Source organism: Nasonia vitripennis, chromosome 2 (genome assembly GCF_009193385.2).
Source record: "Nasonia vitripennis strain AsymCx chromosome 2, Nvit_psr_1.1, whole genome shotgun sequence".
Classification (NCBI taxonomy): Eukaryota; Metazoa; Arthropoda; class Insecta; order Hymenoptera; family Pteromalidae; genus Nasonia; species Nasonia vitripennis.
The window spans coordinates 18,832,061-18,847,142 of record NC_045758.1 but is presented as its reverse complement, the minus strand read 5'-3'; the positions used below and the strand labels follow the sequence as shown (position 1 = coordinate 18,847,142).

The window sequence follows — 15,082 nt, the reverse complement described above, 5'->3', positions numbered from 1 at the left end:
ACGTCAAGTTGCGGTCAAATTGCCGAGCGCGCGGATCGCGCGCTGTACGCCGCGCAAAATGCCGGCGTGCACGCCGTCATATTGCAGGCATATTGCGGTCATTTTGACAGCGCGGGTGCGCATTCGGCGAGCGTTCCTAACCTACAAATCTACAAATAAAGGCGCGCAAATTCAAAAATCTACAAATTTATTTATTTTTTAATTTTATTAGAACATTAAAACATTTTTTTTAAATACAACAAGTATAAAATTATTTGCCAATGGACATCAGGTTATTGAAGTAGTAAACAGCAAACCTGTAAAACAAATAATGAATAAATATAATATTAAAATTGTTATTATAATATATAATTAATATATTCAATAAACATTTACCTGATGTATAGATTAACTAGTACGAAAGTGGGCTGCGGATGGATTGCAAAAGGAAATCCTGAAATAAATCAAAGAAATTATATTAATTTTTTTTTTTGGGGGGTGGTTGGAAAGGGCCCCGACCTCGCCCTTCCCTGTGAGGCTCATCCCTTGAACCCTTAAAAGGCACCGAAGCTCTCCAACCTTCTGATGAACCTCCGTCCGTGCGATGATTTTGTTAATACACCTAAAAAATATAAAGTTTATTCAGTTTATGATTATAAGAAAGGCTAACAATATAAGAAAAGAATTTATAAAGTAAAAGACAAAGTTATTGCATGATTCAATAATTCAAAAAACAGTAAAAAATAATAGCATCATTTAATTTCTTATTATTAATTTTAATTTAAATCGAAAAAGAATTGAAAAAGCATGTCAATGTATGCATTCTGAAAGGTTCTTGACTAGTGAAATTAATTTTCTTTTTTAGATTGAGGTCTCTAAAATTTTACAGTTATTATAAAAAGTATTGCAAAACTATCTACCGTAGCAGATTTTATTTAACTTAACCCTGTGACACTGTTTACCTGAACAGCCAGACGCGCAAACTGGTAATGCGCCTCTGGCTTCACAGGTAAACAGCCACACAGAGTAGAGGTAAATGAAATCTGCTGTGGCAGATACTTTGGCAATACTTTTTATAATAACTGTACAATTTTACTGACCTCTATCTAAAAAAGAAAATTAATTTTACTGGTCATGAACCTTTCAGAATGCATACATTGAAAGGCTTTTTTAATTCTTTTTTAGTTAGAGGTCTCTAAAATTGTACAGTTATTATAAAAAGTATTGCAAAACTATCTACCGTAGCAGATTTTATTTAACTTAACCCTGTGACACTGTTTACCTGAACAGCCAGACGCGCAAACTGGTATGCGCCTCTGACTTCACAGGTAAACAGCCACACAGAGTAGAGGTAAATGAAATCTGCTGTGGCAGAAACTTTGGCAATACTTTTTATAATAACTGCACAATTTTACTGACCTCTATCTAAAAAAGAAAATTAATTTTACTGGTCATGAACCTTTCAGAATGCATACATTGAAAGGCTTTTTTAATTCTTTTTTAGTTAGAGGTCTCTAAAATTGTACAGTTATTATAAAAAGTATTGCAAAACTATCTACCGTAGCAGATTTTATTTAACTTAACCCTGTGACACTGTTTACCTGAACAGCCAGACACGCAAACTGGTAATGCGCCTCTGGCTGTTCAGGTAAACAGTGTCACAGGGTGAAGTTAAATAAAATCTGCTACGGTAGCTGGTTTTGCAATACTTTTTATAACAACTGTACAATTTTACTGACCTCTATCCAAAAAAGAAAATTAATTTTACTGGTCATGAACCTTTCAGAATGCATACATTGAAAGGCTTTTTTAATTCTTTTTTAGTTAGAGGTCTCTAAAATTGTACAGTTATTATAAAAAGTATTGCAAAACTATCTACCGTAGCAGATTTTATTTAACTTAACCCTGTGACACTGTTTACCTGAACAGCCAGACGCGCAAACTGGTATGCGCCTCTGGCTTCACAGGTAAACAGCGACACAGAGTAGAGGTAAATGAAATCTGCTGTGGCAGATACTTTGGCAATACTTTTTATAATAACTGCACAATTTTACTGACCTCTATCTAAAAAAGAAAATTAATTTTACTGGTCATGAACCTTTCAGAATGCATACATTGAAAGGCTTTTTTAATTCTTTTTTAGTTAGAGGTCTCTAAAATTGTACAGTTATTATAAAAAGTATTGCAAAACTATCTACCGTAGCAGATTTTATTTAACTTAACCCTGTGACACTGTTTACCTGAACAGCCAGACGCGCAAACTGGTATGCGCCTCTGGCTTCACAGGTAAACAGCCACACAGAGTAGAGGTAAATGAAATCTGCTGTGGCAGATACTTTGGCAATACTTTTTATAATAACTGCACAATTTTACTGACCTCTATCTAAAAAAGAAAATTAATTTTACTGGTCATGAACCTTTCAGAATGAATACATTGAAAGGCTTTTTTAATTCTTTTTTAGTTAGAGGTCTCTAAAATTGTACAGTTATTATAAAAAGTATTGCAAAACTATCTACCGTAGCAGATTTTATTTAACTTAACCCTGTGACACTGTTTACCTGAACAGCCAGACACGCAAACTGGTAATGCGCCTCTGGCTGTTCAGGTAAACAGTGTCACAGGGTGAAGTTAAATAAAATCTGCTACGGTAGCTGGTTTTGCAATACTTTTTATAACAACTGTACAATTTTACTGACCTCTATCCAAAAAAGAATTGAAAAATCTTGTCAGTGTATGAATTCTAAAAGGTTCTTGACTAGTGAAATTAATTTTCTTTTTTAGATTGAGGTCTCTAAACTTTTACAGTTATTATAAAACCTATTACAAAACTATCTACCGTAGCAGATTTCATTTAACTCTACTCTGTGTCATACTTTACCTGTAAAGACACACCCGCAAACTGGTATGCGCGTCTGGCTATATATTACAAAGCTATTTGTCTCAGCAAACTTGACTTAACAAATTTTGTTCAACACATACCTGCTAGATAGCAATCCAGTTGAGAGTCCTCCAAGATGATGTTATTGGAAAGTGCGATGGATGGTCAGCTTCTTAAATCTGCTCTCCGTTTGTGAACCTGCAACTACAAATATATTGTAAACAAAAACTGTAAATTTATACGATGGGAATCTATGGCAAATAAAAAGGAAATGTTGAGAGTCGTCCAGTTGATGTTGCTGGAGACTGATGAACTGTCAGCTTTTCACTCGCAGCTGATAAGGCTGGGCTTTCCTGTACAGCCGCCTGGACAGGCCTTCTATGCTGTTGCTACCCTCGATGATAACTTCTGCTTTTCCAGTGACTACATGAAGGTGATCCAACGTAGTTTAATTGATTTCCCTCTAGAAAACACGATACCCAAAGAGGAAGTTTTCACATGATTGCAGGAATGTAAGCCAACATTTTCTTGAAGACCAAGATATTTGTCTGCTGCACCATACATTTTATTTTTTCCAAAAAGCTGCTTCCTATGGTCAGCCTCTTCCCACCGCATGTTCAAGTTTGTTGGCCGATGTTCAATTACTGCTACAACTTTGTACTGACCCTGCTAAATAAACAGATTACTTGAAGTAAACAATTTTATAGAATAATTCAAATGCAATGTCCTAACAATCAATCTCTGTTTTAATTTTGATTAAATATGACTGAGATTGATTGTGAGGTTAGGTCAAAGTATACATACTCATGGTTATGTTTTTGAAGACTCCGAACTGCACAAAACTCATGAGAAATACTGCACTAGAGTTAATAACTGCACTACACACATAGTTTTCGTTTTATAACTCTTGTAAATATGTTTATTTAAACTTCTACTGCTGCTCCAATTTGTACTACTGCGCGGTGCTAGAGTAAACGTAGACTGCTGCAGAAGACACATCTCCAAATATGATGGCGTCTGCTTTGCATCCTTGCTCCGAAACGGGATATTGTATTAAAAAAATTACTTAATTTCTGAACAACAAAATGCATTGCAACATCATCGCTGTTTTTTATAAGTTGCATTGCAAACAAACAGCGCAGTGTACTGAAAAATTGCAGGCAAATTGTCACTTCAACATGTCCCGCAATTTGTCGGCACGCGTGCTGACAATTTGCCTGCTTACAGTGCGCCTGACAAAAGCTGACCGCAAAATGACGGCAATATGACGGCAAACGCGCCGAGCAACGGTTGCGCTGATATTGCTCAGCATGCGATGTTTTCTGGGTATATATATATATATATATATAGGTGCATACATATACTTGTAAACGTTTGCATACATGTACATAAATACATATGCATAGGTCATTTAATGTTTTCGTTTCAAATCTTTTATTTTATGTATTACAATTAAAATATACGGAATAATTTTTAATTAAAATTTATAAACACTATAATATTTATCTCTTTATTTCATTCCCTTGTAATGGAAAGTGATATTATAAAGTGCTCTATTATATTATTAAAAATTTTAGATTTTGCGATACTTAACTATTATATTTGAAAATACCGCTTATTTTTGACCTGACCTTGCACGCGCAGTTAGGTGTGTATATATAGATATACAGTAGTGTATACAATCGGAAGAGCTATATAAGAGCTTGCGCCTTGCACTTGCGCTAAGTATCAAAAGATACACGGAGTGCTTTTCCGTGCGAGCCTCCGTGTTTAAGGGTATATAACCAAACATGTGTTTTTAAAAACTTCAGGCTTTTCCTCATAATGACCTAGGCACTTGAAAAATGTTTAAAGATTCTTTTTTGAATTGGAGCAAACTACCAGCACATTTCATGGTTGGGTAGATGTTGTATTTGTATTACTGCCTAAGAATTTACCCATAACCTTTAAAGTCTCTATGTTTTCTCTAAAACGAGCTATACAATGTTGATTTCTAAATTTATTTAAAGTAAAATTTAATAAACAAACATGGATAATACATGGCAGCAAACACTTCGTCTGATAGTTCGTCAAAACAAAACGTTTAGTTTACGTGACAAAGAAAAAAATGAATTTAAAATAATGAAATATTTCACCGATGACACCACTATCAGGTAATTACCTGCGTATTAAGTGTTTGTAATAAAGTTAATCTTAATATAAATATTTAATAAAAGTTTTAAACAAAGTATATGCTTTAAATTTATTTGCTTATTTTGTTTTGGAAAATCAATACAGAAAGCAACTAGTCTTCTGGCTTCACAGTGTTGAGCAAAATCAAACTTCATACAAAAAAAATATCCAAAAAAGTGAAGAATTAAGAAAGCAAGGCAATAAAGAATTTCAAAATAAAAAGTATCTCACAAGTATCAAATCTTATACCTTGAGTTTACAGTATGCTCCATGGGAAAGTGAAGATTTACCTTTGGCATTAGCTAATAGATCTGCTGCTTTATTTTATATGGAAAAATATGAGGCACGTATAAAATTTACAATATATAAATATACTAGAAATAAAATGTACATCAGTATGTTTATATAAAGAGTATTTTTTCATCAACTTTTTGTTTTTTATAGGCCTGTATCAAAGATATCGAATTAGCTTTAGAGTACGATTATCCTAAAAGTATGTTGTACAAACTATATTTACGTGCTGCCCAATGTTACTTAAAATTAGGTAATAAAAGTTGTATGGAAGAAGCTCTACGTAAAGTTCATGAATGCCTAGAAAGTAATAGTATATTTTTGAGTTCAAAGAAAGGTATGAAGTTATTATAACTATTTAACGACTGAAGTTTAAATGGTATTAACTTTATATGTCAATAATAAATTATTAATGTTTTAACTTCAAGAGAGTATAGAAAAACAGATAGATATGTTATTAGCAGAAGCTATAAAAATAGAAGAAACTACAATTTGTTGTGATGATGATTGCAAACTGCCTGATCCTGCATTTGGTGAAAATCCAGATTTTCCGAATGCTTCAGCTGCCTTAGACCTAAAATTTTCTGTAGATAAAGGTCGTCATGTTGTTGCAAATCGAGATGTACAAAAAGGTGAAGTATTATTTGTGGAAAAGCCATTTGCTTTTGTTTTATTAGATAATGAATACAGTGATGCTGTTTGCGCTAACTGTCTCAAGTTCAGAGGTGACGTTCCAGTTCCGTAAGTATTTTTTATTATACATAATGCAGCTTAAATTTTAAATATTATCATACATTCACTTGGAATTAAATTAAACTAAATTAGTTGCAAGTTTTGTGCGAGCACGGTGTACTGCACAGAGCAATGTCGAAAAAAAGCTTGGTCAACATACCATCAATGGGAATGTTTTGGTAATCAAATAGGAATTTGGGATCAGATAGGAATTGCTCATTTGACAGTAAGAACGTTTTTAAACTGTTGTTACACAGACGACACAAAAAAATTTAATGAGATTCAGCGCCTAGTCACTAATATAGATAAAATAGCAACTCAAGATATGTTTGTATATGGTGTTGTAAGTATGAAAAGATTCCTAAATATCAAATTTGCTTGATTGATTATAAGATCTAACTTTTATTTGAATTTTTCAGTCTGCTCTAATGATGACACTGTATTTAAACAAATTCACGAATTTCTTCAAGTCAATCAACATTTACGAAAAACTTTATAAAAAGTTTGATAATAAAGAACTTAATATGTATATATTATCTGAATTCGTACCAGAAAAATGGACTGAAGATCTTAACTTTGTTTACATTAGTGGAATACTTTTAAGACATATGTTACAGTTGATTTGTAATGGCCATGCAATTACAAGACTGAATATTAGTGATTCTGAATCTGGAAATGTTGTTACAGAATATCAGTGTAGAATAGCAACTGCCATATATCCCTCTGCAAGTATGATGAACCATTCTTGTGATCCAAACATTATTAATAGGTAAATTGAACAAAAGAAAAGTAGGCACCTTAAAAGATATAAATTTTATTATTTCATAACTTTTTTATATAATTTTTTTCTAGTTTCAAAGATCAATATCTTATTGTCAAAGCAACAAAAGATATTGCAGCCAAAGAAGAAGTTTTCAATTGTTACGGTATGTTTGTTCATTTCTGAATATAATCATACTATAATTTAATGAATTTTGAATATTTCTTAGGACCTCACTATAGACGAATGAGGAAAAAAGATAGACAAATAGCATTGCAAAATCAATATTGTTTCACATGTGAATGTGAAGCTTGTACTCAACGTGCCTTACAGAACTTTTCAGTAATAATTTTAATTTTGAATATTGTGAATAAATTAACTATTAAATCTTTTATACGACTGAACACTTTTTTACAGGACAAGTTTCAAAGATTTAATTGTGAAGAGTGCAATGGCCCTGTTGAAATAATCAGTCATTCATCCATGCGCTGTCTTGATTGTGAAACAACTTTTGATTTAGTTAAAAGTCAATTACTCGAATTAGAAGAGGCTAATAAACTTTTTGAAGCAGCTAAAATAAATCTCAAATCTCAAAAAGTAAAAGAAGCTTTAGAAAATGCAAAACAATGTCTTGAGATAAGAAAACGCATCCTATATGAATATCATGAAAGTGTCACATTAACTTATGATTTGATTGGCAAAATATTTGCAGTGACAGGTGAGCATTTTATTGACATAAAACTTAACTTGGTTCATTGTTTTGATGTTTTCACAAATATAATAGTAGTTTAAAATTCATAAATATATTTATTTAATTATTAATATTAATTAACGCGTAAAACGTGCGTTTTTTTTACTAATAATCATCCTTTATAAGTATTTATTTGTATAAATAGATATAGTTTTAAAAAATTGAACACAAATTTTGATTACTATGATTTAATGATCAGTAAGTTGATTAAAGATATTAAATTAAATTTTTGTATAGATTCTATACAGTAATATAAGTAATAATACTCGCCTATTTAATCTTTGGTTGATTAAATCAAGCTATTGGCAATTAAAAATAAGTAATAGTTTTTGAAGCACTTGTAAAAAGAAATTTACCTTTTTTTTAAAAAATCAAATGTTTCCTCATTATACTCCAGGGCTATGATACTTTAAACTAATATAATAAGGATGATTATAATATGATTCAGTAACTGTTTATTCCTAAACTCATTTTTAATCTGCATATAATTTTAGTTTGTTATTACTTCCGTCTAGAGTATAGTTTGAACTAGTAACATTTTGAGATTTTAAAACATTCTCTCCCGGAGCCGAAAATCGAATGTGGTACTTTTATACCCAATTACAAAAAATAGCATATTGCCCTCGGGAGGTAAAATAGCGTGCCAATATCATAGTAAGTGTGAATTGCCAGTCAAGCTCTTGGCTATGTATTAACCAATTCTTTAACTGGTTTAACTAATCCTCGTGACGTAAAGTACCATTAGGAGAATTTAATATCGTAGGTGATAAAGTTCGAGTAACATTTTTATGAAAATTCCGTATGTGAATATGCAGTGTAAGCGTGTGCGCGCGCAGTGCGTGTATATTGTACATACATACGTGTGCAAATCCATGACCGAGTGGAAACTACTCGGGTACTGGAAGTTCAGAATTCAGAGTTTTGGGCACATATACCAGACCAATTTTTTCGGTTCTTTGAACTACTTATTCGATGCGTGTAAATGTCCGCGCGCATCGCCGATCGCTTGCCAAACTTTTTTGCCGCGCAATAAAAATTATCTTATTCGGAAATTTAACGCGGGGAAAATTAAAGAAAACCAGCAAATTACAACTTTATGTCTGGAAGTGCAATCCAAAAATATGTATTACTATAAGGATTGAGGTTTCAAAAGAGAACTTTAATTTGGGTACGGGTGGGTTAAAAATGGTTACCTATATTGAATCAGCGATTTCTCTCTGTTTTTAAATCCTTATTTAACTTTCGATCCGAGCGGTCATTTTTAACCATCCGCGGGACTCAAATTAAAGCTCTTTTCTTCTACTTTCAAATAAAAATTTAATTTTTTGATCAGCTATTTATATGTATATAGCTGTATATAGTTGATCGAAAAATTTAAATGTTAATCTAAATTTAAATAAGGATAAATCAAATGTTAAATAAGGATTTAAAAACAGAGAGAAATCGCTGATTCAATATAGGTAACCATTTTTAACCCACCCGTACCCAAATTAAAGTTCTCTTTTGAAACCTCAATCCTTATAGTAATACATATTTTTGGATTGCACCTCCAGACATAAAGTTGTAATTTGCTGGTTTTCTTTAATTTTTCCCGCGTTAAATTTCCGAATAAGATAATTTTAATTGTGCGGCAAAAAAGTTTGGCAAGCGATCGGCGATGCGCGCGGACATTTACATGCATCGAATAAGTAGTTCAAAGAACCGAAAAAAATTGGTCTGGTGTATGTGCCCGAAACTCTGAATTTTCAACTTCCAGCACTCTAGTTGTTTCCACTCGGTCGTGGATTTGCACATGTACATACCATGTAACAGAAAGATTATAATAATACTGCGCAGTTTGGTGAAATCATTTAATATTTGAACAATGTATATTATACATTATCCTATTATAGATTACACATATAATGAATTGGCAGCGGTTCTTTGCTACTTATACATTAATTTGCGATCGGAATGAACTAATAAATTATATCTATTAAGTGCAGTATTGGTACAGTGGATATAACTAATGATTACAAATAATTTAACATTTGTCAATATTGTCGGAACCATTGTAAAGTATGAAGTGACTAGAAGCGTAAAGTAAAATATTTATGAAAAGGGTACTCAAAGCATGTTTATAGCACAGTGTGGCTAAAATCCGCTGTTAAGTCTCGCCTATTCGTGACTAAAGTAGTCCTTATTTGCACCGTGAGGTTAGCGCACGATCGTAGCGAGTTTTAGTGCGGATTTTAGCAGTCTGCGCTATAAAATTTTATACGATACTCTTGACTTAAATGGTTCTTTTTTACACGGGGCAGTTAGCACCCGAGCGTAGCGAGGGCGCTAAGCGCCGTGTAAAACTGATCGTATAAAATTTTATAGCACAGACTGCTAAAATCCGCAAGTCTCGCCTATTCGTAACTAAAGTAGTCCTTACTTGCACCGTGAGGTTAGCGCACGAGCGTAGCGAGTGGGATAAACAAGGTGCAAAAAAGGACTACTTTAGTCGCAGATAGGCGTGACTTAACAGCGGATTTTAGCCACACTGTGCTATAAAGAACCATTTAAGACACACGTATCGTAATGTACTATTTTTTGCTTCATTATTTGCCATGATGAAATGTATTACCTATAAATGGTGAATGCCCTACGCACATGCTGTTAAATAAGACGGAAATATTTACATTCTCCATAACTTTGCCAACTTTGCCTATTGTTATGCAGCCTTGCGTTTCTTTGCCTAATATATTTTCTCAACTTAAAATAACAATATTTTGTACAAAGAAATAAAACGGGAACTTAAAGTAAGGGGACGCCGCAGAGTCTGTGGGTGACCAATCTTGCTCAACGTTTTTGGGGGCTCGAATTGATCATAAAACTATATATATATAATATGTAATACATCTTGCATTTAGCAATACCTATAATGAACAATAATATCTCAACAATTATCAAAGTTTGTGGGATGAAATCGTTGCAGATATGTGGGATTCCGCAGACCAATTGGTCCTCCCTTGTAAGCCGTGCTTGCGTTCTTAACATGCTTTCACTTGAATACATGTATATATACTTAACCTAATCAAGAACTATTAATTTCTGTAATCAAGCCGTTGAAATTTACCCGCATTTATTGATAAAGGATGCATATCGTATGCGGTACTCATTTCGCGGAGTGCGCACACGAGTAATGCATAAAATGAAAAGAGACGCGACAAAAGCATCGGGATCTAAAGAGCTTTTCGTTTTGCATTGTATAGGTCGGATACATTGCGAAGAGCCTGCCCCACGTGCAGCATCGTTTATCCCTTTACACTGTATAGGCTTATACCTCTTACCGAGGCAAAGACTGCGTAGAGTAGAGGAATAGAAAATATTTTTTGCTTTAGTCGTTTTGTAGTATATACATATATTATAGCACGCGCGCGATATAGCATAGGAATGGGACGCGGCACTGGACGTGACGCCCAGAAAGTTCGTTAAGTTGCGTAGGCAGTATTTGCAGAACTTGAGAAACTTGCTGACTAAACTTGTAATTACCATAGGTCGATGGCTGGATTCCATATCGCATCTGGAGCACAGTCTAGCTGCGGTGGAGGAGAGATTTGGTCCCGACAGTATAGAACTTGCCAACGAGCTCAACAAAATTACGGACATCTGTATTCAGTACTTACGCGAGGAAACCAACACAAATACCAAACAATACAAGTAAGTCGCTCTCGGCTAGTTCTGGCTGCATAGGTACACGTGTTATGAGGCGCGAGATTCGAGTTAATGAGCTTAGGTTGCGCGCTCGCCAATTATAGACTGAACTATTTTCACGTTTCAGGAACATCCTGAAGAAGACCCGTCGGCTGCTGAACCGCGCCGAGGAGATTTTGAATTTGAACTACGGGCCGTGGAACGACGCCTGCCGCGAAATAACCGAGAAACAAGTGGATCTCGTGCCTTTGTTGGCAAACTTGAACTTGTAAATTGTCGTCGTCCACGGCCCACTGCCAGCTGCGTGACAAGCTGAGGAGCTGCATTCCAAATGCCGTCAACCGATTCTTCCTAGTTGCTGCCGTTTTATCGAATCGGAATAAGTAATTTAAGCTTAGATAGGCGTTCAACGATTCTCCTCGCTCCATACTTGCTGATGTTAATACACACATACACACACACACGTACTCTTTTGAATAGAAGGCTTTGTAAATTGTTTCAAGGACAAGCAGTTGAGTAACGCTCTTTTCATTTCAAGTTTTTTACTTTATGATAATAAATATAAGGTTCAACTAAAAATCAGCATACCTGTGGTAAATTGTTTAATCATGCATGCACTCGAAGCCCTCGATACTGCTGCAACGGGAGGAGGCCGGGTCGCGCGCTGCGGAGCATTGGCGCAATATATTCGAGATTTCCATGCAGCGCAAAACAAACTCGTGAATTTTAAGTTTATAGTAGAGCACAGCGTATAGCTATAGGACGCGACGCGCATACAGCGTATATCTCTCTGCACACAGCTTATCCCAAGTGACGGCAAGCCCTAGTAGTTTATGATTACGATTAAGCCGGGCCAACCAGCGAGCTATAGCTTTTGCCTTACGACTTGTCCGATGGGGACGGTATTAATTATCGCGATGGCGATAGCGCTAACAAGCGCTCGTTGAATTCGGCCGAAGTGCTTCGGAAAGCTCGCTCAATGCATCCCTGCGACCTTCCATTCACGTGGTCCCTTCTCTCTCTCTCTCTCTCTCTCTCTCTCTCTCTCTCTCTCTCTCTCTCTCTCTCTCTCTCTCTCTAGCTTTGATCCGCTCTTCCGCTCTCTGAAACTCGAGCTCTATTTCGAATGCATGTAGGTACGCTGTACAGCCGCACACACACGCGCGCGCTCGGAAAGCTGGATCTCTCCGACCCTCCTTCGCTCTTTCTCATATTTCCCTGGAGATGATGTTCGTCTAATAACGCAGTAGAGCGCCAACTGCCCGGGAGGATTTCCCTCTTTGCGCGCACTCCCATCTCCCTCTCGTTGATCTCCGCTGTCCTCCTTGCTTCGGCTCCTGACTTTGTTTAAGATATTTCCGACGGTTTTATGCCAGCAGACATTTCTCTCTTTGTGCTCTCGGGCCGCTGCAGCTACTACTATGCGCGTATATATATATATATATATATATATATATATATACACATACACACACACACACACGTATACACGCAGCGGCGCAGCGCCTCTCGCGCGCGACTATACTATATACGATTGCTCGTTCTCCGGACTTCTTCTGCATCGGCTTTTTTATTAGCCATTAAAATGATAATACATTCTTCAACATTCTCCGTAAAAATTCAAATGCTCTAATTTATATGCATGCGGGGCGCGGTTAATTGCGCGTTAGATATGTAAAATTAGCATTTTTCATTTAAAAAATTATACGATTTCAAGATGTAGCTGCAGCGCGCTCGTGGCTATGGGTACCTACCTACCTACCTACTTATTACAAACTTTTTACGAGGCACCGCCGAGCTGCGGACTATATACCACGCGTATTGCGCAATATACGTACAGGCGCCCGTGCGCCGGGGTAATATTTTCACGGCGGACACCGCCGGGCACTAATTGCCTAATACTTTTTGCTCGCGCAGCGAATTATAATTCCCGGCCAGGTATTAACGCGATTATTCGAAAGAAATCTCGGGAGCCGAGAGTGCTGATTTGAATGCGCGCCGGCGGTGTGGTGGTCCTAAAAGACTGCGCGCACTTTATGTGTGGCCGGATGAATTTCAAGTCGGCCGCGCTCGCTCTCTCTCTCTCTCTCTCTCTCTCTCTCTCTCTCTCTCTCTCTCTCTCTCTCTCTCTCTCTCTCGCTACATTGAAAAGGCTGATATCTTAGCTCGTGTCACGAAGCGGCAGTTTTGCACGCTCGCGCGCTATATTCCTAATATATTCGGAGCGGCGTTAAAGCCAATCGTAAAAGGAGCCCGCTCTATGCAGCGTATTATATAGGTGCGTGGCTGTATAAGCTCGGGCGGCCGCGCGCTTTACTGCCGGCGGAAGTCAGTTCTTTCTCGGCGCGCCGCCGCGGCCTACTATATGCCCTGCCGCTCGCACTCGGCGCACCAGCGCAGCCGCGGAGTCCAGCGACCAGCAGCCGCAAACAAGTCGGAAACAACCTCTTGGCAATGTTATGGCTCGCGCGACAATCCAGGTAAAAGCTCGACGCGAGGGAATCGACTGCTCTTGTCGTCCTCGTCCTCGTCCTCTTACGCGACCAACGACTCGAGACCTATCGGCTCTACGTGCCTGCGCTTGGGACGCCTCCTTTTTACACCGCTGCAGCTGCGCGAACGCCGACAAGTAGCTGATATATTATTTATGCGTCACTGCCGCCTTAACCTCCCTTCGAAATGCATAATAAATTTTCACTCAAACTTCGCGTTTCATAGGAACGCTTCGACACGTTTTGGAATTTCGCGCTGCTGGAGAGCTGAGAAAGCTGGGAAAAGGAGGTTGCTATGTAAAATAAATTAAATCGGGGAATGAATCTTTCAAAGGCGATCCCCGCCCCTGAAATTTTTTATTCAATCACTGATTTACGGCGATCTCTTGAGTTATCCGGTCGGCTGAGCACTTGAGTGCTGCTCGCGGTCAAAGGCATTCTGCGGACGCTGACTACTTGTGTCTGGAAGGGTACCTCTGAAATTCGATTAGGTCGCTTCGGCTATTCCTAGTTCGCCAGAGGAATTACCGGCTTAAGGAAGATTGATTTGGCAATGATCTGAAGAATGTTTCCTGATCCACGCTCGGGGCCCCTTTCAACTGGACGCGAAGAATGAAGCAAAGTCTACGAATTGATGGGCGGATGCACGATTTTTTCGTTCAACATTCAATTACTTTTGCTTGAAAATTGCAGGATTTTTCGAAGTCAAGAAATTTGTATATTTTTTCATGATTTTTCCGCATTTTCAATTATGCGTAACTTTTGACCAAATCAAGCATTTGCAACGCATTTTTCAAATTAAAGCTATTTTTCCGCTTTTTCATTCTACCGTAATACATTTTCTGTTTGTGCCCTCATGCATTAGATAAGTGTCATTGAATAATGGCTATTTTTCGATGAATTTATGGGGCCTATAAAACAGTATCACAATTAGGCACCATGCGTTTTGTAACCAGCAGGTCTGGACAGTCAAAGTGGCAAATTTGATGGCAAACACATGCTATATGGGCTGGTCATTTTTTCTACCTTGGCGCATAAGCTATTTCGTAGCTCGCATAAGAGTTTTAATTGCCTGATTATAATTAAACAGCTTCTTGATCGCTGCGATCGATAACGAAGTATTTTTACGTAAATTCGGACGAAACAAACAATTTTCAGTGTATACATATATATATATATATATATATATATATATATATATATATATATATATATATATATAAACCGGTGTCACGTATGCCACGGCACATAAATTATTTATCAACGTAATGGACTTATATCACTGAAACATCGTTCGTATTTAATATTCTCCGTTATCGCATGTAGGTGGCTTTCTAGCTTATAC

The 15,082-nt window shown here is 36.6% G+C and overlaps 2 protein-coding genes across 3 annotated transcripts in view; one reads left to right on the top strand and one right to left on the bottom strand.

Annotated features, from left to right (window-relative positions):
* Nucleotides 1-15,082, bottom strand: part of LOC116416179 — a 68,646-nt gene that overhangs the window by 33,484 nt on the left and 20,080 nt on the right. The window lies entirely within an intron of this gene.
* LOC100116999 (SET and MYND domain-containing protein 4) lies at nucleotides 4,506-11,820 on the top strand. Its single transcript, XM_008210702.4, has 11 exons — nucleotides 4,506-5,011; nucleotides 5,136-5,373; nucleotides 5,475-5,658; nucleotides 5,750-6,062; nucleotides 6,147-6,396; nucleotides 6,473-6,822; nucleotides 6,906-6,979; nucleotides 7,043-7,155; nucleotides 7,231-7,531; nucleotides 11,089-11,251; nucleotides 11,373-11,820. Exons 1-11 carry the CDS (start codon nucleotides 4,887-4,889, stop codon nucleotides 11,515-11,517), a joined length of 2,256 nt encoding a protein of 751 aa, XP_008208924.1. The 5' UTR covers nucleotides 4,506-4,886; the 3' UTR covers nucleotides 11,518-11,820.